The sequence below is a fragment of the Talpa occidentalis genome, unplaced genomic scaffold, assembly GCF_014898055.3.
Source record: "Talpa occidentalis isolate TD23 unplaced genomic scaffold, MPIMG_talOcc4v2.1 talOcc4.5, whole genome shotgun sequence".
Classification (NCBI taxonomy): domain Eukaryota; kingdom Metazoa; phylum Chordata; class Mammalia; order Eulipotyphla; family Talpidae; genus Talpa; species Talpa occidentalis.
This window is the reverse complement of record NW_023604861.1, coordinates 67610646-67632290: the sequence shown is the minus strand read 5'-3', so window position 1 is coordinate 67632290 and position 21645 is coordinate 67610646. Positions and strand designations below refer to the sequence as shown.

The following is a 21645-nucleotide window of genomic DNA, read 5'->3' as shown; positions in this document are numbered from 1 at the left end:
CTGGTTTATTATTTTAATTAGTTTTTTATAGAGTTTTTAGGGTTTCCTATGTATATTATCATATAGTCTGCAAAAAAGTGATAGTTTTACTTATTTCCCTATTTGGATTCCTTGTATGTCTTTCTCTTGCCTTATTGCTCTGGCTAGAACTTTCAGTCCTCTTACCACTGAAAAGCAGTGGTAAGAGTGCAACAGGGTGGTCCCCAGGAAAGGGGGAGGTTCCCTGCCCCACCCAAGGGAGGGTGGAGCTGAGCAGGAAGAGGAGAAGCTGCAGAAGAGACTGAGGAAGGAAACAGGATGGAGCCAGGAGACCTGGAGGAGGCACATGGAGCCTAGAGACACGTGAAGAAACTGCGCTTGTCTTTTGGTCGTGGACTAGGTGACACAGATGTGGGTGAGACCTGTGGGGAGGTGACAATGGCAGCTTTTATTTTGATGTTGATTTTGCTCTTTTCCTTCCGGGCTTGTCTGGTTGTTTGTGACCCTTTTCTGTGGGTCCCCACTGGAAGATGCTTTAGACTTGTGGCAGGCTTTGGGGCCTTGTTCTGGGCCAATCCCATTTGGATGGACTTTTACCCACGAGGGGACGGGTAACTTTGGGTGCTTCATTTAGAAACTAGACTCTTTGCCTTACCTGTATTGTTTCCTAGTTTTATTAAAGTTCCTTCCCATTAAAGTCTCCTATGTTTTGTGTTGATGCGGCGGATGGCAGAACCCATGTAGAATAGGCAGGTTTGCGGGGTTTGGGCTGCCCCTCTCCCTGTCCTATAACAAGAGTGGACATCCTTGTCTTGTTCCAGATCTTAGGGAAGCTTTCAGCATTTCACCATAGAGAATGATACTGTCTGGGTTTGTCATATATGGCTTTTATTATGTTAAAGTATGTTCCTTCAGCCCAAGAATTTTGAAGACCTTCGTCATAAATGGATGACAAATGCATCATAAAGCATTTGTCAAATGCTTTCTCAGCATCTATTGATATGATCATATGGTTTTTATTTTTCGTTTTGTTGATGTGTTATATTATATTAATTGATTTTCGAATATTGAACCATCCATGTGCCCCTGTAATAAATATCATGGTGGTGAAGCCATTATCCTGGGCTTTTGTTTTGGGGGAGTGTTTTGATTACTGTTTCAATTTCACTGCTTGTAATTGTTCTGTTTAGGTGTTCTATTTCTTCTTTATCTAGCTTTGGATGATTATATCATTCAAGGAATTTGTCCATCTTTTCTAGATTGTTGAACTTGTTTGCATATAAATGTTCATAGTAATCTCTGATTATTCTTTGAATTTCTGTGTCTATTGTAATTTCTCCTCTTTCATTTATGATTATTTATTTGGGTTTTCTTATGTTTTTTCTTTGTGAACCTGGCTAGAGGTTTGTCTATTTTGTTTATTTTTTCAAAGAACCAGCTTTTGGTTTCATTTATCTTTTGATTTTTTTTTAATTTCTATTTCATTTATTTCTGTTTGAATTTTTATTATTTCCTTTCTTCTACTGGATTTTGAGGGTTTTTTTTTTTTTTTAAGATTTATTTATTTTGCATAGAAGAAATGGAGTGTAGGCCAGAGGTATGTGTGTGAGGGGGTGAGAGGATTCACCAGAAACGGAGTGTGGAGCAGAACAGGGAGATCTACTGAAATACACTGCTGAGGGGAGCAGCAGGTAAGGTCTGCTGTGCCATTTGGGTTATCTCCCTGGCTGAGGATTGAACTTATGTTGCAGTGGCTGGCAATAGCTTGATAGTGCTCTGTCTTTAACTGCTGAATTATCAGGGAGGCCCTCGCTTTGAGTTTTTTTGTTGTTCTTTTTCTTGTTCTTTGAGATGGGAGATGAGGTTGTTTCTTTGAGTTCTTTCTTATTTCTTGGTGTGGTCCTGTATTGCGATATCCTTTCCTCTTATTACTGTTTTTGCTGCATCCCATACATTCTGGAAAGTTGTGTCCTCATTGTCATTCGTTGCAGGGTATTTTTAAATTTTTTTTTTTATTTTTTTTTTTTTTATAGAGGCATGTTTTATTTATTTATTTGTTTTTTGTTTTTGCTTGCTTGTTTATACATGCACTGGGTACAGTCAGAAGCGCGGGAGGGTGAGAGAATTCACCAGAGCGGGGAGCAGAGCAGGCAGAAGGACTGAAGTACACTGCTGAGGGGAGCAGCGGGCGGCAGGAGAGGTCTGCGCGCCATGTGGGACCCTCTGGTGGCCGGGGAGCAGCCGGGGATCGAACCGGCACCGCAAAGGCCGCGGGCTGCTTCGCAATCCAGTGCTCAACCGCTGCGCCACCGGGGAGGCCCTGCAGGGTATTTTTAAATTTCTTTTTTTATCTCAATCCAGTGGTCTTCCTGGGGTTAAATCTCCATGAAGTGGAAGGGTTCCTTTCTCTTTGTTATTGATTTCTAGTTTGATGCCTGTATGGTCAGAGAAGACACTGATATGATCTTGATCTTCATTTATCTGTTGATGTTTGTCTTGTGGCCCAATATGTGATCAATCCTGGAGAATGATCCTTATGCACTTGAGAGAAATGTGTAGTCACATTTTTTGGGGCGCAGTGTTTTATAGATATCTGTTAAGCCCATGAGGTTTAGTTCTTTTTTAGGGCTATAATATATCCTTATTTATTTTTTGTATCATTGATCTGTCTGTTGGTTGAGAGTAGGTTATTGAAGTCTCCTTCATAAGTATTTTTTTGTAATGTCTGTTTTCAGAGATGATAATAATTGTCTAATATATTTTGGTGCTCCTTTATTTGGTGAATATATGTTGATGAGTGCTATATCTTTCTGGTGTACTGTCCCCTTGATCATAATGTAGTAACCATCTATGTCTCTTCACCTTTATTAGTTTGAAGTCTATGTTATTTGATGTAGGTATGGCTGTTCTTGCCTTCTTTTGTGGTCCATTTGCTTGTAGAATTGTTTTTCCAACCTTTTACTTTCAATTTATGTTTATATTTTCCAGTTAAATGTGTTTTCTGGAGAGAACAGAAGGTTGAATTCTGTTTTTTAATCCAGCCTGTTTCCCTGTGTGTTTTTATTGATGAGTATAGTCCATGTAGAGTTATTATTGATACATTTGAGTCTATACTTGCCATTTTGTTTATCATTTTGTGGTTCTATTTCTTATCTTTTCCTGTTCTTCCTATTCATTCCTTTGGCTTTAGGGCTTCTTGTAACATTTGTTGGTTTTGGCTTTAGGGCTTCTTGTAACATTTTTTTGGAGTGTGGAAATTCATTAGTGATAACGAATTTCTGAAGATTTTTTCTGTCTTGACAAGGTCCTTATTTTTCCCTCGTAGAGGAAGGAGAGCTTTGCTTGGAAAAGTATTCTGATTGGCATTTTTTGTCTTGAATTTTTTTTTAATAGGTCACTCCATTCACTTCTTGCCCATAGTCTTTCTTCAGAGACATCGGATGTCAGCCTAATTGGTTTTCTTTTATAGGTTATCTATTTCTTTCCTCCTCATCAATTTTATTGTTATTTCCTTGTCTTGGACTCTTGGGAACTTTACTGTTTTGTCTTTTGCTGTAGTCTTTCTTACATTATGGTAATTTGGTGTTCTTCTAGCTTCCTGTTTGTCTATTTTCATTTCCTTCTTCATGTTTGGGATGTTCTCTTCAGTAATTTCTTCGAATAGTTTCGCAGTTCATTTGTCTTTCTTTTGACTTTCTGGGATTTGTATGACTCAGGTATTTCCTTTCCTCATGATGTCAGTTTGTTCTTGACGTGTTTCTTCATTGTTTTTCCATACCTCTCTTTTCTTTTTTGGTTCCTTTTATATCTGTATATTTGAGAGTATGGATTAGTTTTTCCATTTGTATTCTGTTTTCGTGATTTTCCCCAAAATTCCTTAGCTCCTCCACTAAACTTTTGACAACCTATAGTTCCTTTATTTTCTTCTTTAGGGATTTGTTCTCTTTTCTCAGTTTGTTGGTTATATTCTTTTCCCTTTCTGCATTTTCTCTTAAATCTTTTAAGTGTTTTCATTGTAGCAATTCTGAATTCTTTATCCGTCAGGCAGAAATATTCTTCTGTGTCCGTATTATTGCATTCGTATTATTGTGTACTAGAGGTTGACTTTCTTTCTGTGGTGTGTTGTTCCCAGGAAGGCTTGTGATATCTTCTGTTTTTCTTTCTTCCCATTGTTTGCCTTTTGTTTGCTCTATTCATAGTTCCCCAGTACCATTGGTGCTGGTGGGCATGATTTCTGAGTTCTCTTGCTGGATTATGGTTGTATCTGCCTAGTGCCTGGGCCACTGTGGCTGGTGAGTAGAGTTAGGGGCGGGGGTTCTTACAGCTTCCCCCTCCACTTTTTTCAACTAGACCACTGCTGATGCAGATGGGACATCCAGTCACTATTCCCAGAGGGTTTGGGCTACCATACTTGGGAGTTGGGGGTTCCTGCAGTTCCCACATCTGCCAGACAGTTGATGTCAGTGGTGGCTCTTCCAGGGTCTCCTGGAGCTGGGTATCCCGGAATACTGGGGTGGGTGGGCCTTAGGAGTGGGGGATTCCTGTAGCTCTCAATTAGGTACACTTCTACTGTGGCAGATATTTTTGTGAGCTGTCATTTGCCTCAAGAACCCCTGCCTCCCAGCCCCCCACTACATAGGATCAGACCCAACCTTTCAGCCTGGGGTAGTTAAAAGTCTCCTGTGGAGCGCTGCACCACCAGGCACAAGCTGAGGCCCAATCCACTGGGAGGTGCCTGCTGACTGAGTGGGATGTATTTCTGCATTGAACTGCTAGGTCCCTCTTGGTTGTGGCTTGGGAGAGCAGAAAGAAAGAAAGAAGAAATAATAAAAAAGGGAAGAATGACAAGGAAATAAAAAAGAAGAGAGAAATGAGAGAAAAAAAGAAGCAAGCAAGAGACAGAGAAGAGGAAGAAGGGGAAGGAAAGGAAAAGAAAAAATGAATGATAATGATAATGAGGAGAAAAAAGAAAAATAGCAAAAAACAAAAACAAGAAAGATAAAAAGAGGGAAAAAGAAAAAAAGGGGGCAAGAATTGCCACTCAGGACTCTGTTGGCTCCCAAGGAGCTGGTGTCCACTGTTTTACTCTAGTCCACTGGAGGGGTGGTGGGGGGGTGTTTGGCTTAAGGCTGAGTGGGATAGTCTTCCCAGGGTCTGCTCTCTCCTTTGAGGTGTCTGGGATGAAAAAAAACAACCCCCCAAAAGAAAAGAGAAACGTGAGCTATAGAGAGGGTAAAAGACCCATTGATAAAGGAAAAAGAAAAAAAAAAATGACAAAATTTGCACCCCTCCCAGGAGCCTGGCTGGTGTGTGGCACTGGGAGATTAAGTGGTTTGTGCCTCTGAGCCCTGCTGTTCAAGTCCCTCCTGGGTGCATCTCTGAGGAGAGAAGAAAAAGGAACTCTTGCAGTTCAGGTTTTGTTCTCTCCCAGGATGCAGGCTGAGAGTGTTGGGGTCACAATTTCTCACCTGTGGGTAACTAGAAGTCTTTGATGTTTTCCAGTGTAGTTGAGATGGCTGAGAGCCCAGGGTTGGGTCCAGTTGGGTTTCTGCAGTGGCAGTTGCTGTGCCTGCAATGGCAGCTGCAGCGGCAGTGGTGCAGTAGCAGCTGCAGTTAGTTGAGATGCCAGATATCTACTGAAAGTCGTCTTCTCCAGCTCCTTGTATACGGTCTGATGTCCGCTTTGAAGAGCCTGGTTTTTCTGGGTGCTTGTAACAGTTTCTCTTTTTTTTTTTTTTGCAGAAGTTTTAGGAGAGAAGTAAACCTGGGCGTGTTTACTCAGCCGTGTTATAGGTGTGTTCATTTTTTTTAAAAAACAGCTGAGTTTTAATGCACTGAGTGGATGGGTACTTAGGTTGGTTCTGTAACTTGGCTATTATGAATAAAGCTGCAGTGAATTAGGTCTGCATAAGTCTCTTTGCATTAGTGCTTTTATGCTCCTTGGGTAAGTACGTAACTGTGGTATTACTGGATCGTATGTTATTTCCATTTTTATTTTTTGAGTAATCGCTATGCCATTTTCTATGGAGGCTGTACCAAATTACATTCCCACTGATAGTGGATGAGTGTTCCTTTTGTGCCACATCTGCACCAGCAGTTTTTGTTTCCAGTCTTTTTGAAAAAGGGCATTCTCAGAGGAATAAAAGGAAATCTCATTGTGTCTTTAATTTACATTTCCTTTATAAGAAGTTGTGTTGAGTATTTTTTCATGTACGTGTAGTTCATCTGACTGTTTTCTTTGGAGAAATAGCTATTTAAGTCTTCTGTCCATTTTTTGGTTAGGTCGTTTGTTAGTTTTTGCTATGGTGTTATATGTCAGAAATTTAACACTTTGTCAGATGTGTGATGAGCAAATATCTACTCACCATCATTGCTTACCTTTTGTTTTCCCCTTGTCATTAAAGTTGCCTCCCCATATACATCTCTGCGATTCATGTCCAGAAATGTATTTCTTGTGTTTTCTTTCATGTATGTTATGATTTCAGGTCTTATGACCAAGTCTGTAATCCATTTTGAACTAAGTTTTGAGTATAGTTATCATTTGGTTTCATTTTGTTGCAGGTGATTGTTCAAGTTTTCCATTAAAATGGCTTTCCTTTTTTCATTAAAGAGACTTTCTTTTCTTCATTGTATGGACATGACTCCTTTGTCAAAGATTAACTGTCCCTGTGTCTGTGGGTTTTATTTTTGGGCTTTCTATCCTGTTACTTTACTTTGTGTTTCTGTTTTTGTTAAAATACTGTACCTTTTTTTTTTTATTACTATTCCTGTGAATTATAGTTTGATGTTAGGTATTATGATACCTCCAATTTTCTTCTTTTTTTCTAAGGATTATTTTAGCTATTTGGTGTCTTTTCTCATTCTATATATACTTTAAAATTGTTTTTACTAAATCCTTGAAGAATGTCACTAGGATTTTGCGGTTGAATCTGTAAATTGCTTTAGCTCATATGGCCATTTTATCAATGTTTATTCATCCAATTCATGAACATAGGTTATCCCTTCATATCTTTGTGTCTTCTTTTGATTTCTTTGACAGTGTCTTATAGTTTTCAGTGTACAAGCCCTTCACTTCTTTTTTTTTTTATAGGTTTATTCCTAGCCATTTCATCTATTTTGATGCAATGTGAAGTGGGATTGTTTTCTTAATTTCTCTTGTAATTATTTGTTCTCATATAGAAATGTTACAGATTTTTTGCATATTGATTTGATAGCACTTTTTTGGTTGAGTCTTTTGGATTTTCTATGTATATTATCTTGCCTGTGAACAGTGATAGTTTCACTTCTTTTCAAACATAGATTCCTTTTATTTCTTTTTCTTGCCTGATTGCTCTGGCTAGGACTTCCAGTACTGTGTTGAACAGTAGTTGTAAAAGTGGGCATCCTTTGCCTTGTTCTCTGTCTTAGAGAAAATGCTTTCAGTTTTTAGTCAGTGAGTATGATGCTCCTTGTGGGTTTGTCACATACATGGCCTTTATTATTTTGAGATAAGTTCATTTTATTACTGTTTTATGAGTGTTTTTATAATAAGTGGTTCAATCTTATTGAATGCTTTTTCAGTATCTATTGATATGATCATGTGATTTTTAACTTTTTGTTTTTGTGATGAACGACATTGATTTATTTGCATATGTTAAACCAACCTCACATCTCTGAAATGTATCCTAGTTTGTCATAATGGATGATTCACTTAATATTTGCTGTATTCTATTTGCCAAGATTTTGTTGAGGATTTTTGTATCTGTGTTCCTCAGTGACACTGGTTTATAGTTTTTCTATGTATTTCGTTTTGGGATCAAGATAATGTTGGCTTCATCAATGTGTTTGGCAGTTTTTGCCCCTCTTCCCTTTTTTTTGAAGTGTTTGTGAAGGATATATATTTGTCCTTTCTTCTGGTATGATGGAATTCACTGGTGAAGCCATCTGGTCTTGAGCTTTTGTTCTAGGGAGAATTGATTATTTTTGTTCTGTTGAAGCTGTCTATTTCATCCTGCCATTCTATCTTTTTTCCCCTTGTTTTATCTTTTTTTGTTGTTGTAAATAAAAATAAATTATTTTTATTTATTAAATAAATTATTTATTAATATTTATTTATTTATTTAATAAATTATTTTTATTTATTAAAAAGAGCAGATAAGAGCAGAGGTGTAGGTCAGAAGTGCAGGGGGTGGGAGGATTCACCGGAGACAGAGTGGGGAGCACAACAGGCAGATCCACTGAAATACACTGCTGAGCTGGTGAAACAGGAGAGGTCTGCTGTGCCATGTGGATTAACTCCCTGGCCAGCTCGAACTCAGTTGCAGTGGCTGGCGATAGCACTGAGACTTTAACCCCTGTGCTGCCAGGGAAGCTCTAGAGTAGTCTTTTATGTGCTGTTATCGACATGTTATAATTTGATTAAACAGATTGTTTCATTCATCCTTACCTTTAATATTTTGTTGTAAATATATTTTTTTAAAGATTTATTTGTTTATGCATACAAGAGCTGGGGTACAAGCCAGAGGTGTGGGGGTGAGAGGATTCACCAGAGTCGGAGTGGGGAACAGAACAGGCAGATGGACCGAAGTACACTGCTGAGGGGAGCAGCAGGTGAGTCAGGAGAGGTCTGCTGCGCCATGTGGGTTGCTCCCCAGTCAGCTGGGGGATCGAACTCGTGCTGTAGTGGCTGCGAAAAACTTCATAGTTTGTGTCTCAACCCCTTGCGCCACCAGGGAGGCCTGTTGTAAGTATTTTATTGTTCTTGTTTATGTTTCTGATTTGGGGTTTCTGTTTAGCACTTTGCTCAAGAGCTTTTGTTTTTTTACTATTTTCTTTCCCTGTAGAACTTTTTCCAGCATTTCTTTTAGAGGAGGACTGGAAGTGATAAAGAATATTGGTTTTCATTTGTCTAGGAAAACCTTAATTTTTCCATCACATTTGAATGATAGTTTTGCAGGTTAGAGTATTCTTGGCTGGAATTTTTAATTTTTAGATTTGTGATTATGCCGTTCCATTCTGTCCTAGTCTCTAGGATTACTGTCATAAAATCTGAAGAAAGCCCGATCAAGGTGCCTTTGCATGTTACTTTTTTTCCCCTTAGCAGCATTTAGTATTTTTTTCTTTATTGTTGTCCTTTGATAATTTCATGATATATTTCACCTTTAGAAAATTAGGTATTCTGTCTGCTACTAGGTTGTCTATTGTTAGTTCTTTACTTAGATTTGTAATGTTCTCAATTATTATTTCCTTGAAAGGTCTCTGCTCCCTTTTCTCTTTTTTCAGGGGCATCCATTATACTTATGTTTCCACTTTAATGGAGTCTGGTATTGTCATAGTTTCTTCATTGTTCCTAAATCTTATTTGACTTATTTGTACATTTTTTTCTTCTGTTACTTAAAGTCGTTCCTTGAGAGTATTTTCAGTTCATTGTATTTCTCATATTCATCATTTGAACTTGAGTTTTTAAAATTGCTAAAATTGCTTCAATTTGTTGGTGAAGAATTCCTGTTGTTTCTAAATATATCTTTTTTGCTGTCATGAAGCTACTTTTCTGTGTTTTAAAGTTGTTTTTTTTTTAGTTTTTTTTTTAAATTTATGCATTACAAGAACTGGGGTGTAGGCCAGAGTTGCGGGAGGTGAGAGGATTCACCACAGACAGAGCAGGGAGCAGAACAGGCAGATCTACTGAAATACACTGCTGAGGGGAGCAGCAGGCGAGACAGGAGAGGTCTGCCTCACTATGTGGGTTAGTTCCCAGGCCAGGGATTGAATTCATGCTGCAGTGGCTGCCAGTAGCCTGACAGTGCTGACTTTAACCCCTGTGCCACCAGGAAGGTCCCTGAAAGTCTTGAACTTCATTTTGCATTCTCGTGATTGTAATTCTGAACTCTTTTCTGTTAGCTCCTCCAATTTGAGTCGTAAGACTTGGACTCAGCTCCATTACCACTTTTTATGTTGTGTTGTCTTGAGTTGTTTCTTTATCACACGCTCTTCTTTAACCCCAGTGGTAATGATGCTCTGGCTTTACTTTTGGATCCTCTTTGTTCATCAGGCTGGTGGAAGGGAACATTGTGGGTTTGTGGAAGTCCATATGTCTTGAGTAAATGTTGGCAGTCTTGAGTGGAAAGGGTGTACTAGACTGGAATGTTTGTACCACTGTTTCTGACTCTGAGTAGACTAAGTTTTTCTTCACGTTCTGTGCCTATTTCAAGGTCTCCATTTTAGTATCATGGGACTCTGTGGTTTCTCTCTGACTTCAGAAGAAAATCTGGGGAGATGGTGCTCTGCTGTTGCTTACACTGTAACCAGACATCAGTACTCAGGGACTGATTGATCTTAGGGCTCAGTCAGGAAGCAATATATTATTTCACACTGCAGAAAGTCCACTATGTCTTCCAGGGTAAGCCTTCCCCAAATCTGTTCATCAGGAATGGACATCAGTGTTTTCCCATCTCCCTGCTCTGAAACCTTAGTGAATAACAGAACACTTGTCTCGGAGAAAGATGGTTGGGTCAATCCAGTGATGCTGGTGGTTAGGTATATGTGTAGGTTATGCTTGCTTTTTTAGTTGTAAGTGGAGGAAAGTTTGCTACTAGAGAACTTTTCTGCTATGTCTTTGCTTTTCCCCACTATGATTTTGATTTGCATTTTTGTGATAATGAACATTTTTTTCATGTGTATGTTTGTCATCTATATACCTTTTTTTTTTTAATTTATGTACTTTCCCTTTATAACATTGTAGGATTTAGAGGTATAGGTTCATACTTCTTTAGATATATATTACACCATACCCACCATCAAAGCTTCCATAATCCTCCACCACAATATATTGGGGCCTTTCCCCCTTTGCTCTGTGTGTATATGGGAGAGGTGTCTATTTAGATGTACCCATTTTTTGATTAGGTTATTTTTATAGTTGAAAACTTGAGATAAAGATAAAAATCTTAAAAGTGGCCAAAGAAACATAAGCTACCTTCCCTTCAAGGAAGAAACAGACTTTTTAGGAGGAAATAATCATGTTCTTTAAACATAAGTAGAAAAAGGGACAAAACTTTCTACTTGTATGAGGCCAGCCTAACATCAAAACTAATGCTATCAAAACATTATAAGAAAAATGTGCAAAATAATTTCTCATGAATATAGATACAAAACTTTTGAATATGAGTAAGTCAAATCTAGCAGTATTTTAAAAGGATAATACAAATTTAGTGGATTTAGTCAAAAAGTACAATGGTGGTTTAACACATTTGAGAAAAGGAGAAAAATCATATCTATTCAGTATACAAAGATCAAGTCTATTTCTACATGTTAGCAATCAAATGGAAATGTAATTTATTGAAAGATATGATAGTATCATCAAATAATATTAGCTGTTCTGGAATAAATCTAAAGAAAAGACGTCTGTGTGTGTGTGTGTGTGTGTGTGTGTGTGTGTGTGTGTGTATGTATACTGAAAAGCTCAATGAAGTTGCCCTTAAAATGTATACTTTTGAGGGCCTCCCCAGTGGTGCACCGGTTGAGTGCTGGGCTGCGGAGCTGCCCGCAGCCTCTGCAGCGCCGGTTGGATCCCTGGCCACCAGCGAGGGTCCCATGTGGCGCGCAGACCTCTCCTGCCACTACCGCTGCTCCACCCTCAGCAGTGTGCTTAGTCAGTCTGCCTGTTCTGCTCCCTGCTCTGGCTCTGGTGAATTCTCTCACCCTCCTGCACTTCTGACTGTACCCAGTGCTTGTATAAATAAATAAATCTTTAAAAAAAAAGGTATACTTTTGAATTGTCAGGAGACTTGCAAATTTTTTATAGGATGAAGTGAACTGTTATAAATACTGTTAATTTATTTTTTTAGATTTATTTTTATTTATTTATGCATACAAGAACTGGGGCATAGGCCAGAGGTACAGGGTGTGAGAGGATTCGCCAGAGACAGAGTGGGGAGCAGGACAGGTGGATCTACTGAGATACACTGCTGAGGAGAGCAGCTGCCAAGACAGGAGAGGTCTGCTGTGTCATGTGGGTTAGCTCCCTGGCTGGTGATTGAACTCATGCCACAGTGGCTGGTAATAATTTTACAGAGCTGAGACTTTAGCTTTAGTGCCACTGGGAGGCCCAGTACTATTAATGTTTTAAAGATAAATGTGATTTTAACTATGATTGTGATTTGAATCTTTAATCATGAATGCTCTCTCTATTTCATTACATGATTGGCATGCAGACTGGGTAAGGTAGTAGGTTATTTGAGAAATCTTTAGTGTGAAATCGGGTTAAGGTTTATATTGAAATATCTAACTTTTTTCTACTTTAGTTAAATGAAGTAAGTGAAGAAAACAGGAAGATGGAGATTCAGGCAAAAAGAGTCCAAGCTCGTTTAGATAATTTACAGGTAAGTTGCCTGATGTTCTCTTGCAGCACAACTGAATTTGAAAATGATTGCCTTTGGATTTTCTCATTTTCGATATAATTGTCTTTTATTTGATGTATATGTACTATTGCAGAGGAAGTATGAGTTCATGACAATACAGAGATTGAAAGGAAATTCTCATGCTGCTCATGAAATAAAAAGTTTAAAGCAAGAAAAAGTACCGGTTTCAAAAACTTACAAGGTATGATATGATTAAAAATTTTCTAGTGGGAAGTTAGGAAAATTTGTTCTTTAATTTTTTCTTTCTCGTAGCAAACATTCTTTTTGATATTGAGGGATTCACCATAATTCCTTTTCAGAGAAATAGCTCTAGAATATTTCATTTTGTTTTTTGTTTTGTGTAGAAGAAATGGGGTATAGGTAAGAGGTGTAGGGGCTGGGTGAGAGGATTCACCAGAAATAGAGTGGGGAGCAGAACAGGCAGATTTACTGAAATATACTCCTAAGGGTAGCAGTGTGTGAGACTGGAGAGGTCTACTGTGCCATAAGTGGGTTAGCTTCTTGGCTGGGGATTGAGCTCCAGCTGTAGCAGTAATAGTGCTGAGACTTAATCCCTAGGCCACCAGGGAGGCCCTCTAGAATATTTCAAACATGCTTTTATATGCTAGAACAAAATAAAATGTTGCAGCAGTATTTCAGGTACAGTAATTGAAAAATCACAAGACCTTACTTAAGGTTAATATCAGGGTTATTTTTTAGTGTATTTTGAGATTTTATAAGCATTTGATTTAATTTTTTTTAATCAAGACTATGGTCCATCATTGAATGCTCTCTGCTTACTTTTTTTAACCTAAGAACTTTCTTCACTTTGAAGAATAAATTATATAAATAAGTTACTTAAAATAACACAGTGCATAGATCCTTAAGTGTACATTTTAATCCATTTTCACAAATGCCTACACTCATCTAATTTACAACTGCATAAAGAACATTTTCATAACCCTTGAAAGTTCCCTCATGCCCCTTCTCAGTTCTTTCCTGCAAGAAGTAGTTGTTGGGCCTCCCTGGTGGCGTAGCGGTTGAGCGCTGGGCTGCGAAGCTGCCCGTGGCCTCTGCAGTACCGGTTCGATCCCCGGCTGCTGGGCGAGGGTCCCACATGGCGTGCGGACCTCTCCTGCCGCCCGCTCCTCCCCTCAGCAGTGTGTTTCGGTCCTTCTGCCTGCTCTGCTCCCTGCTCTGGCTCTGGTGAATTCTCTCACCCTCCCGTGCTTCTGACCATACCCAGTGCTTGTATGAATAAATAAATAAATCTTTTTTTAAAAAAAAGAAGTAGTTGTTGATCTGATTTTTATCACCACAGATTAATTTTGCCTAGTCTAGAGTGTCTGTCAATGGAATGATATAATTTGTACTCATTTGTGTATTTTTCTCATCATAACATTTGGTATATCAGTCCTTTGTTTTCTTGTATTGCTCAGTAGTATTCCGTTGTATGAAAATATGACAGTTTGTTTACCCATTCTTTGGTAGACACCTAGGCTATTTCAGGTTTTATTTATTATAAATAAAACTGGTAAGGGGACCTTCCTGGTGGCGCAGGCAGTTGAATGCAGTGCTGTGAAGCTGTCTGTAGCCACTGCAGCACGGGTTCAATCCCAGCCGGACAGGGAGACCTCTTGCGTGGCAGACCTCTCCTATCTCGCCCGCTGTTCCCCTCAGCAGTGTATTTCAGTCAGTCTGCCTGTTCTGCTCCCTGCTCTGTCTCTGGTGAATCCTCTCACACCCGCACCTCTGGCCTGTACCCCAGTTCTTGTATGCATAAATAAATCTTTAAAAAAAATGAATAAAACTGCTAGGAACATTTGTGTACAAGAGTTTTTGTTGACATGTATTTTTATTCCTCTTGGAAATATATATAAGACTGCAACTTCTGAGCCTTAAGGTAATGTATATGTAGCTTTTTACAAAACTGCCAGTTTTCAAAAGTGGTTGTACAATTTTTATACCTATTAGCAATTTATGAATGCTCTGGTTGCTCCATAGCCTTGCCAATATTTGCTGGTTTTGGTCTTTTTAATTTTGACCTTTCCAGTAGGTAGGTAGTGAGAACTCATTGTGGGCCTCCTTGGTGGCGCAGGGGTTAAAGACAGCACCATCAAGCTATCGCCAGCCATTGTGGCATGAGTTCAATACCCTGGCTGGCCAGGGAGGTGACCCACATGGTGCAGCAGACTTCTTCTGCCTTGCTCACTACTCTCCTCAGCAGTGTATTTCAGTACATCTGCCTGTTCTGCTCCCCATTCTGTCTCTGGTGAGACACCCTTTCACCCCGCCCCCCACCTCTGGCCTATACCCCAGCTCTTATATGCATAAATAAATGTCTTTAAAAAAAGAACTCATTGTGAGGTTTAATAATTTGATAAATTCTATAGTTCTTTACATAAAATAAATTGAAAGCAATATTTAAAGATGGTGGTAGAGGAGCCCCAGCTGCATAAATAGGAGCCACTGCTGGGCTGGTGTTTTGAACCATTAACTGTCTGGCTTATGATGTAGCCTTCATGGCTCAGTATGATTACTGTGCAGAACCCTCTGGTCCTGAAGCTGCTGGTTCCTTTGGTTCTGGGGATGTAGTAAGCTGGGGGTGACATTTATCAACAGGAGGTCAAGGACCTCCACTTGTACATGTGCATGACCAAGCCTAGTGGAAACAGCTTCTGTTGAGCTTTTGGATTTTCCCACTTGGAGGTACTGTTGGGTATCAGTAAGGAATTATAGTACTTAAATTTATTGTCTGCCAAGAGCAAAGAAAATGTAATGTTCCAGGACTTCATTGGGTTCACAATTGAGTATTTCTACACCTCATTTGTGGATCTCATCAAGCAGGTGGAAAAGCAGAACCCAGTAGCCAAACTGCTTCAGTGACTAGAGTACCTCACAGCCTGGAGGTGTGCCTGCAATTGCTCCTCTACTGCTACCTGCAGTGAGAGTGCAGGTTCTCTGAGTGTTTTACCAAGGTGGGCAGGCTGTCAAGGAGTTCTGCCAGAGGAGGTAGAAACCATGTATAATGAGAGTGACCACCACAGTCACACCATCATGCTTGTCCAAACCCTCTGCAACTATATCCAGGTAGCATAGAGGGACCATAGTAAGAGTGGAAATTCCAACTCATACAACTTTGTTGAGGGCTCCATGCCAAAGGTCTGCCTTCCTATTAACCTGGACATTGTGATTTCCTTTGCAAATAGAACTGACCTAGATCTGCCACTGCCCTGCTTGCCCTCCTCTCTGCCAGGCTCTATATATGTCCAGGGGTTTATTTCTTATGGTTGTAAATAGTAACATTGCACATGTATACATATCTCTTTCATATAGCCTTCCATGTTTTACAAAAGGGGGTGCTAGGGTAAAAAATGTTTTAAAATTTAAATAACTTGGATTTATACTCAGATACTCAAGATGATTGAAGTTTTCACCTGAAGTTTCTCTTTGAAGAAAATTGAAAATCTTATATGAAAATTACTTGTTTAGAATAATGTGGTAACTTCTTTTTCAGTAATCTGATTCTGTTTTTATGGATTGCTATCTGCTTAACATTGCTTTTTAATTAATTGCCTTTATAGTTCTCTTTTCAGATTTTTCAAAAACTAATTAAATCTAACATAGTTCCCTGCTTAAGGAATATGTGTGATAAATGTTGAATCAAATCTACTATAAAAGTGATTTGAAGCAATATTAAAATGAATTTTGTTGAATTTATAATTTTTGAGGCATTTTGCTTATATCCAGAAAAAAAAATCATTACATCTTATATATAGAATGTTAAGAAGACAAAAAAAAGAATTTTTTTCAGGAAGAAGAAAATTCCATGGTGGAATTTCACTTTTGAAATCTTTACTTATGTTGAAATTTGGTAAATATGGTGGTTAATGCTCTCAAGCTAAAGACAGTTTTACTTTTCTGTGTTAGCAAACTTGGATAAACAATTTTTGTGAAAAATCCCTATTTTGGTAATAAGTTTCAGTTCTTTCAATTTACTTATTCCTTTTTTTCACCTAACATTTGTGTGTTTTTTTTTTAAAGATTTATTTATTTATGCATACAGGAACTGGGGTACAGGCCAGAGACGTGGAAGGGGGAGGTGAGAGGATTCACCAGAGACAGAGCAGGGAACAGAACAGGCAGACTGACTGAAATACACTGCTGAGGGGAGTAGCAGGGAGACAGGCGAGGTCTGCCGTGCCATGTGGGTTGCTTCCTGGCTGGTCCAGAATCAAACTCATGCTGCAGAGCCTGCGGATTGCTTCATAGTGTGGTACTTAACCCCTTGTGCCACCAGAGAGGCCCCAATATTTGTGTTTTAAATATTAATTGAAAGTATTTGATTTGGGATTTTACTTGGAAAAAGCTTTGCCATTCAATATATTAATTAGATATGTTAGATAAATTATAACAAATTTAAGGCTTGCCTTTGCTGTTTTGTGAGGGTAGGAAATGACATATGTTTGACTTTACTTCTTCCATGTAGGTACCACTCAATGCACAAGCTTATGAACTTTTAACTGTCTTCATGGACTGGATTTCAGATCATCACCTGAGCAAACTGAAAAATGAAGAATGTGGAATAGATGGCGAAAAGCCACTACACAAATTTCCTTCTCAGAGAAATGATATTCAGGAAAAGTGTGTAAAGGTTTGTTTTTTTAATTTTAAATATATAACTCATTAGCCATGAGGAATATAAATAAAAAAAGATACATTTTATAAGAGAAAAATACTGAAAGTAGTTTTGATAGAAAATTGACTATAACCAATGGTTCTAGAAGGATTTATTTAATAATTAAAATTAATTCATATTTGTCTTTTCTTAACATAATGGGAATTTCTTCTATAATAATAGAATAATTTCTTCTATAATAATAATTTCTTCTATAATAGTAGAAATTAAAAACCCATTCCAAAGAAGGCAAAATATTTGTGTATTATAATTAAACAAGTAATTGGTGATATGAACAAGACTTGATTCACATAATTTTAGAATTCTAACCCCACTAATGTCATTTCAACCTTACTTCTGTCATGAAGAGATAAAAAGTGTATTTTCAAAGGACTTTTCATTAACAAAGATTTCTTAAATTGCAGTCATTAATCTGGATATTGGTACTCATGACTTGTTGTTAGTATAAATGGTCACAATGATACAGGGCAGGGAGGGGGCACCCCAGAACCCCAAACCTGCCCACTCTAAGTGGGTTCTGCCACCCGCCATATCAAGACAAAGCATATAAGACCTTTAATGGAAAGGAACTTCAATATAATTAGTGAACAATACAGAAAAGACAAAGAATATAGTTTCCAATTCAAGCACCCAAAGTTACTCATCCTCTTGTGGGTAAAAGTCCACCCTAATGGGATTGGCCCAGAGTAAGGCCTGAAAGCCTGCCACAGGTCTAAAGCACCTTTGGGCGGAGGCTCATATAAAGGGGTCAGAAACAGCCAGACAAGTCTGAGAGGAAAAGAGCAAAATCAAAATCAAGATAAAAGCTGCCATTGTTAACCTCCCCAAAGGGTCTCTCACCCACATCTGATTCAAACAGTCCAGGACCAAGAAGAAAGTATAGCTTCTTCACATGTCTCTCTGCTCCATGTGCTCCTTAGGTCTCCTCATTGCTCTTCATCCTTCTTCCTTTCTTCTCAGTCTCCTCTCAAGCTGCTTCTCCTCCCTGCTTAGCTCCACCCTCCTTTGGGAACCTGGAACCTCCTGTTTTCCTGGGGACCACCCTGTTACTAATCCAATTTTATTTCTTGCATAGAATTTAAAATAACTAAATCTGTGGTAGAGGTTATATATAAAGGTGTGATTTGTGACATTAATAATATAAATAGCTGTCAATGAATAGAGTTTTGGTATATGAATGAAGTTTAGTTATCACTTTAAAAGAGATTCCTTTGACTTTAAGGTACGTAATTGCAGTGGTAACCACAAAGTATACATGAAAAAAAAGTAGAAGTAAATCAAAGCATGTCACTGCAAAAATAAATCAATGAAATATAAAGGAATGTAGTAAGGAAGGAAGTAGGGACAGAAAAGCTACAGTACGTAGAGAACACAACAAAATGACAGTCGCAACTCTTTCCCTGTTAGTAATTATTTTAAATGTAATAAATAAGTTAAATTCTAATCAAAAAGTCTAAGATGTGCTAAGTGGGTTTTTAAATATCAAGTATTTGCTATCTACAGTGACTTATAGATCTAAGAACATAAGTTGACTAAAAGTACAAAGGATGGAAAAAGATAGTCCATGCAAATATCAACAGTAATACCAGACAGCTTTAAACCAAAAGCTGTTAGAATTCTGAGACAAAAGAGGACATGATTAAAGGATCAATTCATCAGTGATGAATATTAAATATACATAAAACATCAGAATTCCTCAATTATAAAACAAACTGCATTATATGTAGATATATAAAATTCATGAGAAAGATAAATAGAAAAACATGGGGTTGCTGTTAGGTCATTTTAGTATCCCATATTCCACAATGGATATTAACATCAAGACAGAAGATCATGAATGAGTAAAGCACTTGAGCAATGATATAGATCAATTTGAATACAGAATACTGCATTGAATAACAGGAGAATGTATGTTAATCTCAAAGGCACAAGGAATATCATTTAGGACAGAGACCATAGCTCAACATCTTAGCAAAATTTAAAAGGTGAATATTATATGGTATAAATTTTCTGATCCCAGGGGAATGAAAATAGAAATCAGTAACAGAAGGAAAACTGTAAAATCTACAAATACATGAAAAATAAACACTCTTGAAGAATCAGTGAGTCAAAGACTAAATCAAAAAGGAAATTAGAAAATAGCTCAGACAAATGAAAATAAAAGCAAATCTTATGTGTTGGAGCCAAAGCAATGATGAGGAAAGCGTATCTGTTAATGCTTTCATTATAAAAGAAAAAAGATTTCAACCAACAACCTAACTTCACACTTCAAAGATCTAGCAAGAGAAGAAAAAACACTCAGTAAGCAGAAGGAAGGAAATAATAAAGGTTACAGATAAACATAACAGAAAATAGAAAAACAGCATAGCATATATCTGAAGAGGTGTGAACCTGTGCCTCTGAATCATACACAGTATTGTAAACCAAAGTTAGTTTAATAAACACACAAAATAAATAAAAATAAAGTGGCTGTAAGGTAAAAAAGAAAGAAAAGCAATTGAAAACGATTAATGTCTCTAAGAGTTGAATCTTTGAAAAGATTTTTAAAATTGACAAGTCACTAGATAAGTTAAGAGAAAATGTAACTAAAATCAGAAATGAAAGAGGCATAAAAATTCAAGAACACTTAGAAAAGCTGTGTGCCAACAAATTGGATAACCTACAAAGAAAAGGATAAATTCCTAGAAACACAGTTTACCAAGAGTGAAGAAGCAGAAATTCTATTACCAATAACTAGTAAAGAGATTGAATCAGTAATCAAAAAGTCAAGCACCAAAAGGCTTCCCTGAAAGACACTCCCAAACATTTAAAGAACTCACCCCAGGTCTTCCTCAGACACCTTCAAAAAGTGAAACTCATTCTCTGAGGCCTGCATTACCCTGATGCCAGAAATAGGAGAAAAAAAAAAAAAAACTATAGACCATTATGCAAAAAAAAAAATCCTCACCAGAGACCTAGCAAACCAAATTCATCAGCACATTAAAAAGCTTACAAATCATGGTAAAAGAAGATTTCTTTTCTTGTCTGTATTTTTGGTGTCATAGCAAAGAAATTATTGCCAAATTAAATTTCCTGAAACTTTTCCTTGTTTTTTCCAAGAGTTTTTACTTACTTATTTAGTTTTAGCTATTGAATTTAGTTCTTTGATTCATTTCAAGTTAATTTTTTGTATCTAGTATAAGAAAAGGATCTAACTTCATTTTTTACTTGTGGATATCCAATTTTTCTAGTACCATTTGGTGAAGAGACTTTTCCTCACTGAGTGGTTTTGGCACCCTTGACAAAAGTCATTTTTGCTTGTGGATATCCAATTTTTCTAGTACCATTTGGTGAAGGGACTTTTCCCCACTGAGTGGTTTTGGCACCCATGACAAAAATCATTTGACCTTATATGGAAGGGATTGTTTCTATATGTGTTTAATATCCCTTTGAATCAGGAAGTGTGATATCTCCAGCTTTATTCTTTTTCAAGATTGTTTCTGATTATTTTTTGTACTTTGAGATTCCACATGAATTTTAGGATGATTTTTACAATTTTATGTAGCTAAATATATATCCCTTTATTATTTCCATCATTTATGGCAACCTTAAAATTGACCTTTGTCAATGGACTATGGTGGTAGACTATATGGGTGCTTTGGTGGATGTGCTATGGCAACAGCACCTGAAGGGGAGGATCCTACACTAATAAAATATAGTGATGTGAACTGGTGTTACCTCAATAAAAAATATTAATTAAAAAAATTAACCTTTTCTGCTCCACCACATGATATTTAACTTTATTTTCTGTTTTTCAGGCTTTCCATGTTTTCATGATTAACTTTAAAATATTTTGCTCATCTACAATATATTTTGATTAAAAAAGTGCAGTAGAGATCCATTTTCTTTTTTTTTTTTAAAGATTTATTTATTTATTCATTCATTCATTTATTTATTTATTTATACAAGCACTGGGTACAGTCAGAAGCGCTAGAGGGTGAGAGAAGCACCAGAGCCAGAACAGGGAACAGAACAGGCAGACAGACTGAAGTACACCGCTGAGGGGAGCAGCGGGCGGCAGGAGAGGTCTGCGCGCCATGTGGGACCCTCCTCCGTTGGCTGGGGAGCAGCCGGGGATCAAACCGGTGCTGCAGAGGCTGTGGGCAGCTTTGCAGCCCAGCGCTCAACCGCTGTGCCATCAGGGGAGGCCCACATTTTCTTTTGTTTTTAATAGTAAACTAGTTATCCTTAAATATTTGTGAAATAACTCCTATTTTCCCCATTGATTTGAAGTGATACCTTTATCATATGGTATCATATCATACGTGATAGGGCTGTATTTCGCTCCTGCACTGTTCCATTGACCTGTTTGTTACTGTATTACTCCCAGTGTTCTGATTCTTAGAGGTTTTTTGTGTGGGCAAGGAAAGTCTCTGATTATTAAAAAAATTTTTTTAATTATCAAAAATGTTTCTTTTAATATACATTTCAAAGGCTTTTTAAAATTGTTACTGCATTTAATTTTTGGATTGACTAGTAAGAATTGATATTTTATAGTAAAAGTTATCCCATATAGGTTATACTGAATCCCTCCTGTTACACATTCGTTTATTA

The 21645-nt window shown here is 37.6% G+C and overlaps 1 protein-coding gene across 6 annotated transcripts in view; it reads left to right on the top strand.

The window, feature by feature from the left end:
• Positions 1 to 21645, top strand: part of CCDC138 (coiled-coil domain containing 138) — a 149389-nt gene that overhangs the window by 36445 nt on the left and 91299 nt on the right. For all 6 annotated transcript variants that reach the window (XM_037527394.1, XM_037527398.2, XM_037527396.2 and 3 more), the window contains exons 8-10: positions 12258 to 12335; positions 12448 to 12555; positions 16843 to 17007. In XM_037527394.1, coding sequence (XP_037383291.1) covers positions 12258 to 12335; positions 12448 to 12555; positions 16843 to 17007 — 351 coding nt within the window. The remainder of the gene's footprint in view (positions 1 to 12257; positions 12336 to 12447; positions 12556 to 16842; positions 17008 to 21645) is intronic.